Genomic DNA, 21,065 nt, shown 5'->3' with positions numbered 1-21,065 from the left:
GGACAAAAACCATCAGATTCCTCTTTTTTTTTCTTTTTTTTTGGAATAATATATGTATGCTTGTAATAAAAACTTCTATTACATATTTTAATATAATAAGATATATTCACAAATCATACGAGTTTTATTGATTCGAAATTTTGTCATAGTCTGCAGATCGTTTTTCACGCCCTACAACTTGCACGCAATTATAAATGCAATTATAATTGAATTAGCATTAATCTTATAGTTATAATTAAAAAGTTATATACACTTTATACAAATATAAAAAAAAGGGTAATTTTGTACTGTTTAGAACAATCAATATGAATTTGTGTCTTGCTTGATTTCAATTTTATGACAATATTATTACGCAACGGATAAACTTCCACCAGCTTTAGAAATCTTTGTAATCTCTTCCTTAAATTTTGCAATAGTTTCTTTTGCCAATGTTAATTTTTCTTTGAGATCTATCACTTCTAGTCTTATCTTGTTGCGTGCCTCCAGAATGTCTTTCATTGTAGATTCTTTCTTTGCTTCGACTGTAAGAGTAAAAAATATCGAAATTTATTCAATTAGAATAAAAAATTATCGGAAATAATGTACTGCGAATACAAACAGTCTGTATTATGTCGCCAAACACCAAGAGTCATAGGTCTACTAGAATTTAACAAATGTTGCATCAATGCCGTTGGATCCTGAAAGACTATCTCCTCGTAAAATTCAGAAACTAAGCTTTCTTTTCTCAACTGTGTTTCAGATGTTGATTGGAACAATTTTAGCACATGATATATTGTTACCTAAAATTATAACATCTCTATTTAAGCTATTTATTAATGAAATAATAATAGCTAATACATAGTATATTTTTCTAATTTCGTGACAAGCTTTTCGCTTACAGGACGTTCATTCGGATCATGAAAGTAGATTTTAATGACTATCTCGAATTCTCCCCAGCCAGTTTCTGTTAATTCATACGGTGACTTGGTCACAATTCGATTAGGATTATTGTAACTCTCGTGCAGTTTAAAATGCACTTTTTTCACATAAGTAGACATATCCTCGTTACGATACGGCTTGACATACACAGTCCACTGATGCGTATGACCATCCTCCTCTCTCTTTTTGTCAAAGTAACGTGCCACATTGCCATAAACTATAGGCTTGACAATGGTAACACCCTGTTGACAAACAACTAGTGATATAAAATAATGTTAAATTAATCTCTGTTATTTTTAGCATCAAAATGTCATAGGTTAAGCCGCCAAAACGTTCCAGTGTAACGTTTTATCACCTTCACTCTACCGCCAGAATCCGGACCAAATTCATTTGTAGACGCCATTATGCTCGCGATAGACTTGAAATAGCATATTTCTCTAATATGAAAAATTGATACTAAAGTATTTATATCCAATTCAAACAGCACAACGGCATTTCTCTTTCGAGTATCTTCAAACTATCTCATCTCTCCCATTTGTTTACTTCAAATTCTAAGCGCCATCTAACGGATGACGAACCTATCAAAAATTAATTTAAAAAAATGGCTTATCTATTTATTTAGTAAATTTGAAAATGCAAATTTTTAGGACAAGGGAAAAGATTGAAAATGTATAAAATATTATATTTTCCTTTCTCAATTTTATCATCAGAGACATTTTATCTTTGCCCAAATTATAGTAAGAGCATTTATGGAAAAAAAGAAGAAGAAGAAGAAGAAGAAGAAGAAGAAGAAGAAGAAGAAGTGTTTGAACATGAGAAAGAAGCTTTACTATAATTCAGATTATATTAATATTTATTATATATATACTGATGGAAGATATATATATATATATATTCATATATATATTTATGTAAAAATAGAGAGTATGCAATTAATAGAACAAATAAATAATCCATCGAATAGATAGTTTTAAATCAGTAGATAGACTCATAAAATTGTATTGTTTATTATAGTTTCTCATCGATCGAGAGATACATATACGTATCGGCGTAAACGAAGTTGATAATTCAGCTATTTAATGCTAATATATGAGAGATTGCAACGTATATAGATATATGTTAGATAAAATAAATTGAAATTGTACGTATTCAGTAGCTTATTTGGAAGTGTATTATTTCGCACAATCTATAATGTATTGTACTATATTTTGATAGTTTTTTTTACATAGTCGAGTATTATCAACGTCACAGTTTTACAATATTTGGCTCGAATCGCTCTTCTGTACATTATTCAACTGATCCGAAAATAATTCCAAAGAAACAATGTTTCAAACGATATATACGTATATAAAAGCATATTTGTTTTCAGCTTCAAATTCGCGAACAAGTGCTTTGAAATTTACCGAGAATAATATACCATGTCTCGAAACCTTATTCATGTATATCTATACACGCATATGTATATTGTCTCGTAAATATGCTTCTAGCAAGAAGCAAATACTTCAAAGCAAGATCAAAGTACGCGTACGAGTTACGCTTGTCGTACGTTAATAATAATAGTTCAGAAAAAATTCAATATCTGAATTAATATCACTTGAGAGATGCATGTCTACAGGCGTATAATTACATTAAACTCTTCATCATCTCGATATCACATTACGTATTCTTGCTACTTACCTAAACACACGCCAATCAAAAAATATAAAAATCACAAAATACACGCATACTCTCTCTTTTTCTTTTTCTGCAGAACTTGCATCGTCACACAGAATCTTCCATCTGTGGCTACGTTTCTCATAAGAGGATATAATTGTCAATTGTGTGTTGATTAGATGCGTCTCGTCTCTAGGTTGTCTGATACATAGGAAGAAAGGATTCGGATGTGCGCGCTGATTCGACGTACGCGGAGGAGTAGGTGGCAGCCAGCTGCCGGAATCTATGCTTTTCTTCAGCATTCCGGTATATCAACGTAGATAGATAGGAATTAGCTGCGCCATGCTTACGTAAAAGCTTGTCGTTATCACGTGCATAGTTCTTTCCCCTTTCCTCTGAATCGTTCTTCTAGATATCCCGGGATCTGAAAATTGAAAGTTTCAAAACGGACAGTTTAGTGTTTACCAATATGCGCTGCGGAAAAAAAAATCTTCACATGCGTAGCGTAGAGAAGGATATTATCTTTTACTGTGGATATACACACATTTTACAATGTATAACTTTAACGCATAATTTTATTGACAAGCTGAAATAATTAGTATCACACTGGTGCAATGGTTTTAAATCTTGATCTTTAATGAATAATCTTTCATCAAATTGTTGTGATGTCATTATTATATAATATTTTATCTGCTAAAGTATTTTATTATATAAGATAAAATATCTTATAGGAACATATATTTTAAAATATCTTGGGAATATATTATTTAGTTTTATCATCTATGCGATTTGTTCGTTTCTGCATCAATTGAAATGGTATGTTTAACGGTCTCTGCATAATTCTGCAATCATTACACAATGCCAAGTACAAATTAAATAATTATTGCTGTATCGCTGTAAGTGAACAAACTTAATATATAATATTAGTACCATGATTTTACAATGATTTAACAATATTGATGCTTATGCTATTCTGCAAAAAATAGCATTGCTAATTAGAAATACACATTAAAAACTTCTACCAAAAATATATGATTATACAAATTATTGCACAATATTATTTACAATTTAAAAGAGAAAAATGTGTTGCATGTTTTACACAACATAATTTCATATAATATGAAAAATTTAAAGTATTAGGCACGCGAGTGTAATGTGCGCTTATCTTATAATTAGAATCTATATTAAGAAATGCATGCGACGAATCTCTAATTCATGAAAGCAATTTGATTTGGAGGAAGGTAGATGTTTCTAAGATGAAGTTTCAATTAGATATAAGAAAATGGTCCATTTTTCCATTACAGCTAACAGTATCAGGCATTCTGGGAACATTAAAACATAAGCAATGCATAAGCAATTCAAATCTTTCATTGGTATAGTGTGGGAAAGAGATTAGCAAGCAAACAATGAAGGGTATATTTGCTTCTGCTATCTCTTTTAGTAAGTAAAGCGAGGGAGGGACAAAATTATTATAATTTTATTATGATTATTTCTACCTTTGGTTTTGGCCGATGAGTGTCCACAGCTTCTATCGGTAGCCGAATATTTTCCACCTTGCAACCATAAGCGACTGGTGTTAATTTCATGATAGTGTGCAAAGGTACTTCTAAATATGGTAATTCATCTGAAATGGAAACAAAGTAACTTGATAACTAATTATATAAAAGTCTTTTTTAGAAGAAGAAATATATGTTGGGGACATCTTACATATACAGTTTTCTTGCGCAAATCAATGTCAATGTCTCGTATCAGAAAAAGAAATCGCATAATGCCGATAACAGGATTTTGCGAACGAGAACGAACTGCTCGATGACACGATGGCACGAATAATTACGTCATTATAATCTGTTCTTGTATGCATGAGTGTTTATCATTTATTTTCTCGACACGAAGGTTTCAATACGAAGGTCAAAAGTTGCATACAGTGTGTCGATATCTCGGTATCTACATTCTCGGAAGCGAGTGTTTATGAATCATACAAGTGTCGGCAATTATACTTGGATCGTTTTCTTTGTATGCAAAAGCGATCGGAAGGATAAGTTTCATAAGATATCTCGAAATATATACTAACCTGCGCTTTTGTCCAGGAAATAAGCCAGCAAACACCGTAGAACGGCTTGATGACTTACAACTAAAACATTACCCTGACGTTCCAATTCCATTATCACAGGTTCCAGCCGTGCAACAAGATCCTCATAACTCTCACCCCTTGGATATCGATACGAAAACTTGTTTTGATCTCTGGCAGCGAAATCGGTTGGATATTTCTCGGCAATCTCTTCGTAAGTCATTTCCTCGCAAATACCCTGAGACGATACACAGAAAAATACAAAGATAAGAAATTGATCAATTAGAATTAATTTATTCAATACACTTTAACTTACAGCATCAATTTCGTTGAGAGCCTTCCACCTTTCTTGCGGTGCCTCTACATCAGCTGCAGTCTGAATGGTCCTCTTCAGCCAGCTAGTCCAAACTCTTAAACCCTATATGCCAACACACAAATAAAATAATATTTTCCTATCTTTATATTATTGAAGATCTTTGTATTATTGAAAAAATTGGTACATTGATATTACATAAGGGAAGATCAGATATATTATTTACACAGTACATAAGTATAACGTTAATAAACTAATAAGAAATATTTGCAGAAGGAATTGAAAAGTTTGCAGAAGAGTTACCTGTATATTCTGACTAGTGATGTACTCTGCTAATGCCTTGCTATATTCGTGTCCCCGCTCGGTCAAGTCCGAATCGCCGCCTATCCTGCCCTCGAGGTTCATCAGGCTCTCACCGTGCCTGGTCAAGTAAATCGTGCGTGGCACAATATGAATGTTCATAAGATAGTAAACTATTCTACTTTGTATATGGCCTTCGTGCTTATGGACCAGCACCTTCTCGCCGGTGTTGTATATTTTCATGAACGACAGGTCGCTCTCACGCTCCTCGTCCAACGGCTCGTATCGCTCCTGGTAGTGCTCGATTCGCAGCATAAAGTCCGCGAGCACATCCTCCTTCTTCATATTCGCGTAATCCGGACTGCTGACCTTCACCTGAACACGATAGAAAAATTGTATATGTGATGCTTGGGTATATGAATTGTTTACTTGCACTAAATATAATAGTTAATTTTCAAACACGAAGAGGAATATTAGCGATCAATTGTCGCTACTTCCAACTATCTTCGAGACACGTACTTCCATAATGTTCTGCTCGACAATTTCCGGATCGTTGCATACCGACTCGACGAAGAAGAGCTTGAAACCCATCTTGCGAACAACGATGTCGCGTATGAGCTGGCGTCTTTCGACCGTGGAGTTTGTGGCGTCGAAAACGGCCACTTCACCATCGCCGCTCTCCAACCACTGGCAAACATCGTTCAGAGCGTCCTTCGCGCACTGTGTCCGTATTGCCATGGCCTTTATGTTATCGGGACGAAAAAAATCGTGGCATTGATAGGCCGTGGTGGCGTGTCGCCTGTATTCCCCAAGATTGAAGACTTTTGTGCTGATGCCAATCCAGTTGAGGTATCGGCACAGTTTCTTAGAAATGTAGGTCTTGCCACGAGCTGGCAGACCGACCATCGCGATCACATGAGGCTTGTTCACGAAATTTGCACGTTCACCTGCAAAAAGAAAGATGAAATATTAAAAACTGAGAAAAATACACATATCATAGAGACACGAATATTAACATGGAATAAGTTATAGCCGATATATCGTTATTATATGTATTACATCAATTACGATTCTCAATCTTTTAATTATTTTATAATATTATAATTCTATTATTTTATAATTATAATACTGTCTATCTGCTTCTTACCTATACATATATGAATTTAATATAAATTCATGCGAATTTGTATTTTAAATTTTTTGTTAAAGACATTACACCACGTTAGGTTTAAATGCACAACACGACGACGGTTCTTACAACTCTCTTACGAAACTCGATCCAATCAGGCACTAAAATAATAAGTAAAACTCTAAATCGTTTTTCGTTCAATTTCACACCTTTTAATTATGCACGTGAGACCCGAGTATAACATTTAATCGCTATTTTATTTATTTTAATCACGTATTCTCGAAAAAAATCTGAAGCTCTCAAGATAATGATAAGATATTCTAAGAATTAGCTCCAAGGACTTCGTTGAAGCTCTTTTAAAAATATTGTAATAACTATTACTAAAACATAATATTATATAGTTGTCGATGATAATTTATAATCGATAAATAATTGTATCGGAAAAATACAAGTCCACGATGATGCACCTGTGGTTTTGCATTTCCGTTTTCTTTTAGGATAGTCAAGATATACGACTGGAGCGATAATAATATTGGTATTTGAGCAACTAATAATCTTATCAGCTCGAAATGTGTCGCTTTAACGATATTGTTTCTTGAAACCGGATCCATATATATTTTTCTTTCGAAACAATTTTATCGAACGAGTTCGCATATATATTACCTTTATTTATCTTATTTCCTTGAATGTGATAAATATACTCTATTAAGTTGTGTTTATCGTCGCGCATATAAATGCAAAAAGAAGGACGCTGGCTCTCTGTCATACTCGGAAATAATTTTTTTTTTTTAACGTTTATTAAAGGTTATTGGTGGAATAAACGGAGGTAATTATCACGCGCGCGTCAAGTTTGTTTGTCTATTTTGTTCGCGAGCGATACAAAAAGTTTTTCTCCGGAAGGATGACAGCAATTAACGTAAGACAAGTAACTTAATTTTATCTTCTTCGTTTATTTCTTTTTTTTTTTCTCCGCTTATCCAAAGTAGATCATGTATCGAGAGGAAAAAGAAAAGACAAAAATAATAATTTAAGAAGGAAACGATAAATCTCTACGATAAGAAATCGAATGGATTGATCTGTGAACTTTGATTTTTGCTATTCGCGATAACGAAGTAAAAATGCCAGGTGGACATAGGGTTGCCATAATAAAATTTTCAAAACTAGAACTTAATAGCCCAAAAACCCCGTACATTTCGCTTGCAATCCCGGACATGTACAAAAAAATGCGAATAGGTTAACAAGTTGATTATGACAATAAATTGATAATTATTTTAGATTTCGTTTTCATTAGTACTTATTGTTAGAGTAAAATGAATAAATTAAACGTGTTTTTAATTTAAAAGAAATTTTATTATTAGGTATCTATATTTACCTTATTGTACATGGTTAATTAAATTTAAAAAGCAAGATATTTAGGAATATCCTTAAACTCCGGACATTATAATTACTCCGGACACATTCGAAAGATCTCCCTCGGACGTCCTCGGACGTCCCCGGACTTCCTAAAAAAGAGGACTATCCTCTCTGAGAGAAGTGCATATAGCGAATTCTTTAGCGAGCCCTTTAATAAGGCGCTTCAAGGATTCGTGTGTTTTCTTAGTAGGAGATGCAAAAGGGATAGACACGTGCTTCCTGTTTGGAACTTTTAGACGAGGTCGGCGAAGGTGTTCGTAATAATTGTGTCAGACAGAAGACACCCGGTACATTGACCGCGAGATCGAAGACCTTGAACTTCCTCCGAAACGCAACTACGAACTCACGTTCGTCGCACGTGTCCGATCGCACGAGTGCGGGAGAGGGCAAGAGAGAAAAGAGAGAGAGAGAGAGAGAGAGAGAAAGATATAATTGGGATCGCACAGAAGACTCAAAATACATTACCTCGGATCGGGAACGGCTTCGTCAGAATGGTGTCCGATGTCGGCGGTGTGTAATGCATCTCGATTTCAGAATCGGTCATTCTACGCGTGATGCTTCGTACGATTAATGCAGCCGTCGAGGAGGGAAAAGTGTGAGAGAGAAGGAAAGAACGCTAGAAATTCGCGTGAATCCATGCGCGAATCGCACGGAACGTGTCGACGTACTGGCCGACGAGGGACGAGCATGGACGAGCACGGTGGCGAGACAATCGCCGCCGCCGTATACGTCACCACCTATCGGATCGGAGCAGAGGAAGAGGAGCGCGCGGGGAGGTGTCTGGTCTGGCCGGACCGGGCCGGGGTCCGCGATAGACCAGAGCTGTCACAACTGGCTATAGCGCGCGCGCGCACGACTCGACTCACGTTTCCGGACTGTTCCGGACTGTTCCGGACTGTTCCGGACTGTTCCGGACTGTCCCGGATTCGCAAGTCTCGTATGGTCTCGCAACAGCTATTCGACAGCAGTTGACAATAGTCGCCGTGATGACTCCGGAACCTGTCCGAATCGCGATAAGAGCTACAAGATATATCTCGATGATTTCAGATTCGAATCCAAATAATATTCATATTGGGTTTCAAAGTGTACAAGCTGAATCGTCGAAACGTCGTCACCTTTTCCGAGTTTTTTTTTTCTAGTCAGTGTTACATTTGCTCCGTTTATATCGCAGAAAAAAGTTTCAAGAGATTTCATATGAATCTCATCTGAATAAATCGTGATTGATTAAATTCCATTTACTTTACTGTAGAATCCTAAATAATCAGAGAGGCGACAATAGTGTCTCACTTGCTGATTGGTTGACCGTCATGGGCCCGTGCCATTTAACGACCGCACGCTCACGGTATCATTTCATCTTTCTTGTTCACCGAATATTAAACGAAGACAGATGATACTCGCGAGCGTTGCGATTGTTTAAGTGAAATGCGCTCTATGTTGGTCTCGTAGTGAATTCTACGTGCAAACTAACCGCAACCGGCGTACTGTAAGTGAGAAAAAAGTATATTTGTAATGTTATTTCCTTAAAAAAAAAAAAAAAAAAACATTTTAAATATCTGAGACATTTTAAAAATATTTTAGGTTACAAATGGACAACTGCAGACCCAACATGGTGATCGTGGGAAGCATGGAGGGAGTAACGATGTCGCCTCTGATTATTTAAGACTCTACTTTACTGGAATCTCTCTTGAAAATTGTAAAGATTCGATCGGCTAATCATTCGCTTTCAAATTCTAATTTTCGGACAATGTCCAATTATGACATTCCTACATCCAATAAAAAAAATGTACTCTCTAGTGATTTTAAGGTGTCTATCTCAACTATAATTTAGGAAACAATTTTTTCTAGTGGATATCAGATATGCTGTATCAGATATGCTGTGTCAATTGGCTGTCGACTAGGGAGTTTTTGAAATTTTTTTCGATAGCAGTCAATCAGCGTTTTCGAATAAACGGATTAATCCATCCCGGATCAATTAATCACTATATTTTACTATGAATTTAAGTCTTTTATTGGCAGAGACGATGCAATGCATCATTAATCGCTCTCAGAGCGATTAAACATGCTACATTCAAAAACGCTATGGGCCGAAGCACAGACTTTTGAATAAACGCATAATTGTAAGCATAAGGAAATTGATTGATATATTTTCTTATGCATATGCTTACGGACCAATCAATTTTCTTGTGCTTGTCCAGCTCTATCAGTGAGCTAATCGGATTTAATAACATCCATAGTTGTAAAAGTGGCCAATCGGCAACAGCTATTCCTCTGAAGAATGATTGTAATTGGCCAGCCTTAGGCCCATATCAGACTACGCATTGAAGATTGAAGTTGAAGATTCAAGATTGAAATTTGACCAATTAGGGCAAAGAAATTTTAGTCCCTCTCTTTTATTCTGATTAATCAAATTCTAATCTTTAGTCTTCAATCTTCAATTTTCAAATAGTCTGATACGGGCCTATCGCACAATGCTAGACGATAGTGGGTGCTTTCCATTTAGTGACTCAAGTCGACACAAGTCTAGTGAATTCATCAGTTGTGCTTCTTTCAATACTAGTGAACAACAAAGATAGAATGATACTCTGTGTCGACCAGAGAGAAGATATAATAGAGGGCGGGAGTCAGCTAAAAGAGTATCAGGCAATTAGAAAGAGACGAAGTCAAGTGACCTGGCTGACCTTGTCTGTTAGCGCATGCGCAGAGTAGAGCATACAGAGTCCGGAGAGTACATTAGCATAGTAAAAAATATTATAAAGTTATATTTTAAAGAAAATTAATACAGATTTTTAAAAATCTAATAAATGTTTTGTTATGACAGAAAATCAGTTAAAATTGATTGAAAAACGTATTTTGCGATATATAAGTAGACAAAAATTAAATCATAAATAAATGTAATAATTATAATTTTAAGTTTTAATAAAGGTAAATTTTAATTTACATTCACAAATTATTCATAAAAATAAATTAGTTTCTTAATGATCAAATTATCAATTTCGATATATTTTAACTTTTAATGAAATCACAAAAATTTTGTTTATATTACTGTACAAGTAAAATATATAATTAAATTCAATAAACGATTTGCACATGATTCAAATAATAAAGTAATACGAAAAATATATTTCAGTTAAATTGTTATTGCAACAAATTTATTGCTATAAAACTGCTAATACTAAATATCAAAAACTGCGCATGCGCGAATAGACAATGACAGCCAGGTCACTTGATTTTATCTCTTTCTAATCGTCTGATGTTTCCACTCACACGATTACCTATGGCTCCCGTCCTCTTTTATATCTTCTCTCTGGTGTCGACTTGAGTCACTAATTTGATTGGTCCATTTCCTTATGAATAATGGACCAATCAAATTCCTTATACTTATGATCATGCGCTTATGCAAAAGTGTGTGCTTCCCGCTATAGGCTTGATCGTATCTCTAGGTATATAATATATTTCTGTCGAAGTACCAGCACTAGCGTGCACCTCCGTCTAGCATTTCTTTTGTCAGCTGATCTCGAGACGGATAGGATAGGTGAGTCGTGACTCGCTCTGTATTTCAGAAATCGTATCGGCAAATTAATTAATTACTCGTGCCACGTGTTATTAAATCTAATGTTTCTCACGTGATAAGTCAAAATAATGCGGTAACGGGATACGTTTATTTCAGCAGCACAATATACCGGCGATCTAATAGGTAATAATTAATAATATACACACACACACACATACACATATAAAAAGTACGCTTGAACGTGTAGACAAAAGGAGAATTAAAATGATTCCCTTATATTTATTTCTTTTAATGATTATTTTTTCAATTAAATTCTCATGTAGACACTGGATATATCCGTAAATTTATTTATATATACTTGACGGTTAATATATATTTAACATACTTATATATATACTAAATATAATATTAAATATAAACAACATATATATATACTGAATCAAGTCGCCCTTTGTCACGTAATCGCATATTACGCAACGAGTGCTACCCGCGTTTTGTATTTAAAAATCCATTCATAAAGAGAAAAAAAAAACTTCATTCGTTCACGTTTGCAGGCAGTGCAAAAAAGGGATTGCGCGTGTTTTATGTATCGACATGAGAAAATGACTGAATTTAATTGAATCGATTAAATTCAGTCATTTCACACAGAAAAACGACAGACGCGATTCGTTGTAATCCTTACAAAAGTCCACACGTGTGCTATCTTGAAGCAACCGTATAGGGTTATGTTGCATGAGGTATAGGGTTCCTATAGAATGCATGTGCAGTTAGATGCATGTGCTCACATGTTTCTATCTTTTTTTTTTTTCTGCAGTGTTGATATATTTCATTTTATATTTTTCTTTCGAATAACTAGTTATTAGAGAAGAATCTACTTTTTGAATTTAAGTTTAATTCCCGAACTTTCGTGTTTGACGTGCTACGATGATCAGGAACGTGTTCGTCGAGGAAAAATTTTCATCGTGGGAAAAGTATAATTCAAGAAATATCGTCCTTCCTTCTCGTTACTGATCCTTAGATCTAGTATTTCACAATAGTCGATAATTATATTTGATATATGTACTTGCCACAGAGTAAAGTTTTCAGCTGTATCACGCTTATTATTCCCCTGAGGCTTATTTCTTCCAAATTACTTAATATTTTTCCAAGTGTTCATTAAATATATCTGAACGAAAAGAATTTGTAAAATCTATCGGGAATAGATTACAGTGTCTACAATGAAAACTCGATGCCAAACTTCCGAAACATTTACACAGAATAGAATTTTGAACGTATGTGTATATACATACGGTGTAAGAGAGTCGCGTGTATTTGTCGTAGTATTTAACCTTTGCGTCTCCTTCGCGATTCAACACGTGGATTGTATAGTAGGTGACATTTTTCCTATTCGTTTCAGGAATAATAAGTGAATCGCGTGATAACACGTTCGCCGATTAATAATACTATTATAATCAAACGCTACACACTGTGTTGCATAATAGAGGTGTACGAATCTCATCTTGCCTGTAAGACAAGAAAGTTGGATGAATCTAATTTAAGAGCCTTCATTCACGTTTTCAGTTCCTCTAGAGAATTTTCACCTTTCTCACAATCCTTTTAGTATTTTCGAATGAACAGGTTAATCCAATCCGAATCAATTAATCACTATATTTCACTATGAATTCAAGTCTTTTCCCATACAGCACCGCAAGATTGCAACAACATTGCAGCAACATTTTTCTGCAACATTGCAACATTGCAGAAACATTACGAAATGTTGCTGCAACGTTGTTATAATATTGCAGCAACAGTAAAATGTCCGCCTACAGAAATATTGCAATATAATATTGCAGCAACATAGCAATATAATATATATGCAATAATGCTTAATGTATATTTATCGACGTAATATCTTTAACATATGAAAAAAATAATAAGAAATTAGGCATATAAGAATGAGGATTTAGTGTGTATATAGATTTTCTGTATTATAATAATAACGAAATTATAAATTGCAAATTTTTCGGTACACATTCGACTTCCTTCAGTGACAAAGAATATCTAAGAGAAATAAGAAAAAACTCAATTTGCAATTTTGTAAATTCACAATCTCTTTGTATCCGAAATATTCAGATATGCAAAAAGATTGTGGTGGATTTACGCATACAAGTTTTTTCACATCTCTCTTTTGTCTTCATATAATCTCAAAATTTATTTATTAAAATCTGAAGTATCTTTTGCATGTTAAAAAATTGTTATCAAATTTTTGATTTTATATAAGAATGGAAACTATTAAAAGAATTCTTAGTCCAATGTCTGAGGCCCCTGTGTTGGGGTTATATCATACAATTTAAGCTTAAGCTAATGAAAATAGTTATTATATCTTTAATCGTGACTAAAAATTAAATGCGGAATAGATAGCGCAATATGCGCCGTATAGCGGTAAACGAATGAACTAGCGATTATCGAATACTTTCTTTGGAATATTTTTGGAATGTTGCTATAACATTACTAAAGTTATATTGTAAAATAATGTCTTTGTAATATTTCTGCAACATTAAACTACAATATGCAATATTACAATGTTGCAGCAATGTTGTTGCAAGCTTTAGTGCTGTATGGGCATATTGGCAGAGACGATCCAATGACGTCATTAATCGCTCTCAGAGCAATTAAACCTGCTACGTTCGAAAACACACCATTTGTCAGTACGCAGTTCGTATTCTCGTTTTAACGATGATAAAACGAATTTTGCGACGTACACTGAATCAGTGCATTTGATTTGCATTGATTATATACGAGAGAAACGATGAACGAATTGTATACTTGACAAATGTTGATAAGACGTTAAAATGTACTTGTTAAAATCCTTATAAAATAATTTAACAACCGCAAACGAGTTTCTTTTCTGCGTCATTTGCAGGAATTGTTAAACTGAACTTATAAGTCGATGATAACATCAAATCAAAATGCGAGATTAATTGACTAATCTAGTTCAATAGTTCAATTGAGTTTTGATATCTCTTGTGACGCGAGAAAATATTTTTTCTGACATATAGAGTAATTGTTTGTATGTGGATGAATACCTTCCTAATATTCCGGAGAAGTCGTCTTACCACGTCAAACTTTAATCTTTATAAATTATTGATTTTATTGATTTTACTAAATATTTTGACTTTTTATGTGACATCAAATTTACATATTCATATAATAACTTATTTGATACTTGATGTTATGCGTATATACATACAGGGTATCCTAAAACTACCGTACTTACTCCTAATAGTAGATTACCTTAGAATATTTCAAGATGAAAATTTTATATACAAAAATGTCGAAGCTATAATAGTTTTTAAACATATTATACGATATAATAGTTTTTATACGAGATATTTTATTTTTTATATCAAAATATGTCAGATTAAAATATAAAATAACTCAAAAAGTACTTAATGAAAAAACATACTTTATTATAGAGTTTTGAAAAGGTCTCGACAAGGGTTATAAGAATATGCAATAAAAAATAGAAGTCTCAATTTAAAAAATTCAATGTAACCTTGATATGACCTTAACAATGCCATCCAAGGTCTAACTAATATTCCTATCTTCTTTCTCCCTTAGAACCAAATAAAATAATTTTGTCTAAAAAGCTTCCTTCTAAAACTTATAGGTTTTGAGATATTTGCCTGTTAAAATTTGAAAGACTCACCCTGTATATATCATTCGAAATCGACGCGCAGTCAAACTGAATTAAACACATTTTCCAATGTGGCACATCGACAAAGAAGCAGACCATTTTTTATGAGATTTCTTTTTTATATTCGTAAAAAAAATATAAAGCGAGGTTGAAACTTGGTTTAAAAGTATTTCTAATAAAATTGCGAAGTGTGTTTTTTCCATAATTTGTTAAAAAAATGAAATAAATAAATGATTATGTATTTTTTCAGGATACATAGACAAAGTATTAACGAGATGCATCCGAGCCTTTCCATGCTATATGCTTTCCGGTTGTCGGTGACTCAGGTAAGATATGTCAAAGCAGACTTGTGGATTTGATTCATTAATTAGCATCAACTTAATTTCTGCCTCCATTTATATTATAAATAGAAAAAATTTCTTTAAAATTTCTAGAAAACTTCTCAAAAAGTCAGAATTTTAATAGTCAAAATTCGTATACAATTTTAGTAATTTATATATATACATAATCAGAGATGCCAGTTATATTAGGCAAAAAGAAAATATATATATATAATTATTATATTATAAAAAATAGTAGATATACCTCGCGTGCAAAAAAAAAAAGATGCTTCGATGAAACGCTCTTCAATACGACGCTTCTTGCTTCCAGGTAGCAGGCCCAGTATTGTATAAGAATAAAAACTTTGACCGCGGCGCAGCGACATCCGCAGTCTTCCTCGCAACCATTGGACTGTCGATGAGCATGTTCTCCTTGAAGCAGATGCAGTCGACGCACCAGCGCCGTTTGCGAAGAGTCAGGAAGAGTTAAGAATTGCGATCAAAATCATAATTCGTCGATGATGAAAATCGACGATCAGTTGAAAATAAAATTCATCAATTCACGAAATATATAGCCCTCTTTATCACAAACAATGTCGCTTTAAAAGTAGTAACGCGATGTATGTCAAACCTTCTATATATAGTTTGCTCGTACGAGACACTAGATTTTTGATGGATGTATGTATATTAGACAAATTACAGTTCCGTTGAAATTGCTCGACATGCTCTTCTCTTAGAATGTGAATGACAGACTCTCGCAAGAGTCGAATTTAAAAAGATCATTATGTCCTTGATTCGCAGACGCGCGTACAAGACCGTGCGCTTTAATTACATTGAATTCAGCACTTGGTATAGGCACTTGGTAAACGCGACTGCGATTTTATCAGAAAGTTCGTCGCGGACTCGAACGAGAAGTAAAACATATATGCTACCTGATGCATCAATTGTAATACACTTTTAATGGGTACTTTGTCATATCAGGCAAGAAACTGTCTTCTAGTCTTGCAAGCAAATAATGTTACTTCTACGAAACGATGTGGCTTTGTAAAAGATTAATTTTTTATGAATCCGAGAGAAGAACTTTCGTAGATAACCAATATATCAGAAGATTGCGTTACTTTGCATCACGATTTATTGTAGTATCTTTATTTCTTAATTCCTTTCGATGCACGATGACGCATTTGTTGATGCAATGGTACCTCATCTTGTGGTATATTATATACAATCTTTCCTTGATATCGAACAGAATCGTTTTAACAAGAAAAAAATATTATGTCAAAAAATGTAACGTTATTCAACGTGATTTCGTCAACGTTGATCGCCAATCGTGGATAATTGATTAAAACTATATTTTACTAAGATTATATAAATTTTATTTTTCCGCTTATAAGATTGCTTATCTACAATTTCCATTATATCCAAAAATTTTAGAGCTCATCCCTATTTGAAAGTTCTTTTCTGTGAGATAGCAACCAAGCTCGATCCAAAGAGAACAGACATCGATCTGTCTGTACTAGCTTGTATTAACTGTAAATTTAACATTAGATAGAATCGAGTTGCAACTTAACATACAATTCATCGATCGAACATTATTGATAATACTTATTCCCTTTTCATCACTGTAAAATCGCGCTGAAGTATTACTGTCGAATGTGAAACAAAATATACGAATTACTCACAAAATTCAATATTACTGTGTTCACGGATTTCACACACGATTATCTGATAAGTCATTTAAAATTTACGTTTCTCTTTTTGTCATTCCTACATGCTCACTGAATTAAAAAAATTTTAAAACTTTTTAATGTTTATATTATTTTCGATTTTATGACGAACTTATCGCACTATAATTGCTACAGAATTATATACATATATGGATATCGTTTTAAATTTATACTTGCATAATCGTATTATATGTGCCATGTCTCAGAGCATTTGTAAGATTAATCATTGTTTTTAATAAAACATTGATTAAGTTATTCAGGACTTATCTTTAAAAATGCAAGATTTTTATGCTTAAATTTTTCAGAGAAAAGGAGAAATATAAGATATACATATAATAGGAATGCAAAATGTATGTAACACCATATAATGAGAATATTATTAATAAAATGTAAATAATATTATTAAAAAACATTAAGAAATCTCTCTTCCTCTCTCTCTCTCTCTCTTTCTCTCTCTCTCTCTCTCTCTCTCTCTCTCTCTACTTCGCTTAATCTCTTAACATGTACATTTATTTATAATTATTATACAGTGTCAAGCTCGATATTCCATTTCTCTATAACTTCTCGTTATCCTTTTTTTCTCTTTCGCTCTTTCATTTTCGTTTTTCGTATTCTCATAAAAAGCCACGTCCGTGCCGCAAAAAAAAAAAGAAAAAACAGAAAAGAGAAACGTGAGTCAAGAGCCGATTTTTGATACGCATTATTAGTAATATAGAATTATTTCATCTTTGTATGTTTGTCATGCAAAATTGTCCATGTATGTTTCATTTTCATGATATGGATGTAACTGTTCATATACATACACAAGAAATATATAAATATAGTTTATATATATATATAATGTTTATATATAGAATTAAAAACCCGTGATCATCGGGCCGCTGGATTCAAAACTTTATATTCATATTAAAATAGATGATGGTATACATATATATTACACATTTTCAAATAATTGATCCTGCGAAAGGTACATGAAAAAAAAAGAATGAAAACAATAATTATAAAGATTCGTGAGGGAATTATTAAAATATCTCTCTTTCTATTCGCGATTAATAATTAATCTTTTTTGGGGGGGATGGGGGAGGATGGAAGGACTAAGAGAATTCGAAAATTTAATTTCTCAAGAAATTCGATTATCCAATTTTGTTCGTTATATTCCGCAAGCAGAAGTGGTTTACAGAAGGAAAAAAAGTTTTTTTATTTAAACAAGACACCTTTGGCAATAAATGATCCTAATCTCAATAGACTAAACGATATATTTCTAAACAAAAATTTCTCTCGAGATATTATGCTTGTGTTGACTCGGATTAAAATGAAAACAATGAACGCAAACATAGATAACGTGCTCCTTCTCGAAGCTGGGCGCGGCTCTCTATCACAGTTCTCTCTCTCTCTCTCTCTCAAACAATCCCCATATAACGATATCATTGCACAATGATCGCTTGCCATCTGTAATATTGCACGAGGATTTAATTGATATGTCATAATATACACAAGGTGTATTCAATTTTTACCACAAGTCACTTTTCACATGTCAGGAGCACGAAGGAATTTTCGTGGACGAAAACTGACTGGATAATGCTCCGAGTCATCCTGAATCATATTGATGCGATATTACAAATTGCGGAATTATAATGCGATAATATCAAATGATATGGCCGCTTTAGCACGGGAATCTTGTTCCGTCGAATATCTAAATTTCTAAATAATCAAATGGAACAGGAGGAGTCGCAGGGAAAGCGAGCCTTTCTCGGCTTTCCTAAATCTGTAATTATTCTCTTAACAATATTCTAATGGCAGTCTATATGTGCGAGGAGGTATCTGTCACGTCAGTTTTTGACAGTTATAAACGTGGCATCAATTCCATAATGTCCCATACAGCACCGAAAGATTGCAGAAACGTTGCATAGACCTTGCATTGAAACATTGTAATATTGCATGGAAATTGCGAAATGTTTCTGCAATGTTACTGCAAATCTGCGGCAACGTTGAAATGTCCGCCCTTAGAAATATTAAAGTAATGTTACGATGCAATGTATTTGTAATATTGAAATGCGTTGCTAGAAATATGCAGAACGCTTTAAATTTGATAGATAAACTTTGAAAATATATAAAGACATCCAAGAGAAATGAGAAAAAAAGATTGTGAACTTACGCAATTACGAGTTTTTTCTCTCTTGGATGTCTTTATATATTCTCGAAGTTTATTTATTAAAATCTGAAATATCGTGCATATTAAAAAATTATTATTAAATTTTTGGTTTTACATAGGAATGGAAACTATTTAACAATTTCCTGTTATCTAGTTAACATCGCTATTTTATAAATAATTTACAAGTTTAAGAAAATAGTAATGATTAAATAATTTCATTCATAAAAGTTAAAATTTTACTTATATAGATATTAGACTCTATTTTACATCTTAAGTAGACAATTAACGAATAATTTTAACTTTTTTTGATATTTATGTATCCGATTACTGAACTATCAGTTCAATATTTGAATTCCCTTGTGTTGGGATTGTATCGGATAAATTAAACTGATAAAAATAATTATATCTTTAATCTTATCAGCCGCTCTTTGCAAGTTTTATGTAATCATCGTGACTGAAACTTAAATGCGGGACAGATAACGCAACGCGCGCCGCATAGCGGTAAACAAACGAACTAGCGATTACCGAAAACTGTTTTTTGTAATATATGTTTTTGTAACATTCTCATAAAATATTACAATTATATGTTCCAATAATGTCTCAACAATATTACATTGCAACTTGCAAGATTGTAATATTACTGCAATGTAATTGCAATGTTCTGTGCTGTATCGGGTTCTTTATATGTGTCACGAAATCAAAGCCGGTTAAGGCTCGTTGAATAATAGCGCGAGAAAGGAGATTGTGTATTATGTTAATTTCTCGCGAGAATGAAAAAATTAAACAATATTCAATATCGCAATCAGCTATCATTGTGATTCGAGCTGCCCAACGATTGAGATATGTAGCGGGCTTTCACGGATGTATACATTCTCTGTCGCCGTTTTCTCCGTATAAAAGATATACTAGTGCTCATAAATATATTCGTCTGTCAATATTTTTTTCATTTTTTTCTCAAAAGACAAAAAGATTTTTGAAAAAATTTTTTATTATGAAATATACGGGCCAATACGAAATACAATTTAGGTTTTAAAATAAACGTATCTGTGGAGTTGAAGAGATTGTGAATTCTACGAGCAGGAGAATATTTATTAGCGGCGGAATAAAATGTTCTCGATCATACACGAGAATTAATTGTAAGAAAATAATTGACTCTATTTTTTATTAATTGTTTTACGCGCTGTCTAATCTAATAATAAGATGTGAATTTTGCAATATCAAAAGATGTTCTGTGAAAGCCCAGCACGACGCTTATTTAAGGAATTAATTTGGATAATCACTCTCTTACTATTCTTTCTTCTCTTTCTTTCATTCTCTTTCTCTCACTTATTCTATGTATGCGCTTTTTTTTTCCTCCAATTCTCTTCTTCTATCTCACTACAAGTCATATATCGCCTCTCCTCCTCTCCCATATATATATATATATATATATGTATAAATAATTCTTGCTGGAGCACAGGACTGGACAGCTCGAATACATGCAAATGACATGAATATCTTATAGATATAAAATGTCTTATTGATATTTTGTATCCTCTATCCAATACACTCAAAAGTATACAAAATTGATCTTGTTACTCAATATATACGAGTATATAATATGATTGTTAGAGCTACTGGCGTTATTTATATTCGAAATATCATGTATTTTTTTAAAATAATATGTCCAGCCCTGGCTAGGTAACATATAATGCAATTACTCTTTAACATTTATCTCGTTCTTCCCACTCGTGCCGAAAGGTTTGATCGATGGAAAAATTATATGAATAAATTTACGCATCGTCGTCGTCAATTTCTTTAGCAATATATCTAGAATCATCAACACATATTCGTATTATTCACATAAAATAGTGACTCGCAAACAAACTTACTGTTAGAGTAATTTGCG

General features: G+C 33.3%; 3 protein-coding genes across 5 annotated transcripts; 1 reads left to right on the top strand and 2 right to left on the bottom strand.

The window, feature by feature from the left end:
- Window positions 1-127: 127 nt before the first annotated feature.
- Window positions 128-1,498, bottom strand: Gas41 (YEATS domain-containing protein 4 Gas41). The gene is made up of 4 exons (XM_070306432.1): window positions 1,274-1,498; window positions 879-1,160; window positions 599-779; window positions 128-521 (listed from the first exon to the last, which is right to left on the bottom strand). Exons 1-4 carry the CDS (start codon window positions 1,319-1,321, stop codon window positions 349-351), a joined length of 684 nt encoding a protein of 227 aa, XP_070162533.1. The 5' UTR covers window positions 1,322-1,498; the 3' UTR covers window positions 128-348.
- Window positions 1,499-1,905: 407 nt separating this feature from the next.
- Window positions 1,906-8,572, bottom strand: Pfrx (6-phosphofructo-2-kinase/fructose-2,6-biphosphatase). 3 transcript variants are annotated; one of them, XM_070306035.1, is made up of 7 exons: window positions 8,260-8,568; window positions 5,772-6,199; window positions 5,256-5,627; window positions 4,956-5,057; window positions 4,643-4,877; window positions 4,068-4,195; window positions 1,906-2,995 (listed from the first exon to the last, which is right to left on the bottom strand). In XM_070306035.1, the coding sequence occupies exons 1-7, from the start codon at window positions 8,336-8,338 to the stop codon at window positions 2,939-2,941; spliced, it is 1,401 nt and encodes a 466-aa protein (XP_070162136.1). In that variant the 5' UTR covers window positions 8,339-8,568; the 3' UTR covers window positions 1,906-2,938. The 3 variants fall into 3 exon arrangements, 2 of the variants coding, with proteins under 2 accessions (XP_070162136.1, XP_070162137.1); XM_070306036.1 differs by lacking the exon at window positions 1,906-2,995 and adding an exon at window positions 3,004-3,893 and having other exon boundaries at window positions 8,260-8,569; XR_011447757.1 differs by lacking the exon at window positions 1,906-2,995 and adding an exon at window positions 4,279-4,515 and having other exon boundaries at window positions 4,109-4,195; window positions 8,260-8,572.
- Window positions 8,573-11,251: 2,679 nt separating this feature from the next.
- On the top strand, window positions 11,252-16,984 carry LOC138938814 (uncharacterized). Its single transcript, XM_070306110.1, has 3 exons — window positions 11,252-11,326; window positions 15,232-15,307; window positions 15,633-16,984. Exons 2-3 carry the CDS (start codon window positions 15,257-15,259, stop codon window positions 15,789-15,791), a joined length of 210 nt encoding a protein of 69 aa, XP_070162211.1. The 5' UTR covers window positions 11,252-11,326; window positions 15,232-15,256; the 3' UTR covers window positions 15,792-16,984.
- The last annotated feature ends 4,081 nt before the right edge of the window (window positions 16,985-21,065 follow it).

This window comes from Polyergus mexicanus, unplaced genomic scaffold (genome assembly GCF_030449975.1).
Source record: "Polyergus mexicanus isolate NDT 795.1 unplaced genomic scaffold, iyPolMexi1.0 SCAF_13, whole genome shotgun sequence".
Classification (NCBI taxonomy): Eukaryota; Metazoa; Arthropoda; class Insecta; order Hymenoptera; family Formicidae; genus Polyergus; species Polyergus mexicanus.
The sequence above is the reverse complement of the archived record's forward strand: the minus strand, read 5'-3'. Positions and strand labels throughout refer to the sequence as shown.

Bases quoted from the DNA above. Each gene is read 5' to 3' on its own strand.
- LOC138938814 (XM_070306110.1), top strand. From the start codon at position 15,257: ATGCATCCGAGCCTTTCCATGCTATATGCTTTCCGGTTGTCGGTGACT. The intron at 15,308-15,632 runs GTAAGATATGTC...TCTTGCTTCCAG, and splicing joins TCCGGTTGTCGGTGACTCAG to GTAGCAGGCCCAGTATTGTA.
- Pfrx (XM_070306035.1), bottom strand. From the start codon at position 8,338: ATGACCGATTCTGAAATCGAGATGCATTACACACCGCCGACATCGGAC. The intron at 4,878-4,955 runs GTAAGTTAAAGT...GTATCGTCTCAG, and splicing joins CTCTCAACGAAATTGATGCT to GGTATTTGCGAGGAAATGAC. The intron at 2,996-4,067 runs GTAGAAATAATC...TTCAATTTTCAG, and splicing joins CTCATCGGCCAAAACCAAAG to ATCCCGGGATATCTAGAAGA.
- Gas41 (XM_070306432.1), bottom strand. From the start codon at position 1,321: ATGGCGTCTACAAATGAATTTGGTCCGGATTCTGGCGGTAGAGTGAAG. The intron at 1,161-1,273 runs GTGATAAAACGT...GTTTGTCAACAG, and splicing joins ATTCTGGCGGTAGAGTGAAG to GGTGTTACCATTGTCAAGCC. The intron at 522-598 runs GTTTGTATTCGC...TTACTCTTACAG, and splicing joins TTGGCGACATAATACAGACT to TCGAAGCAAAGAAAGAATCT.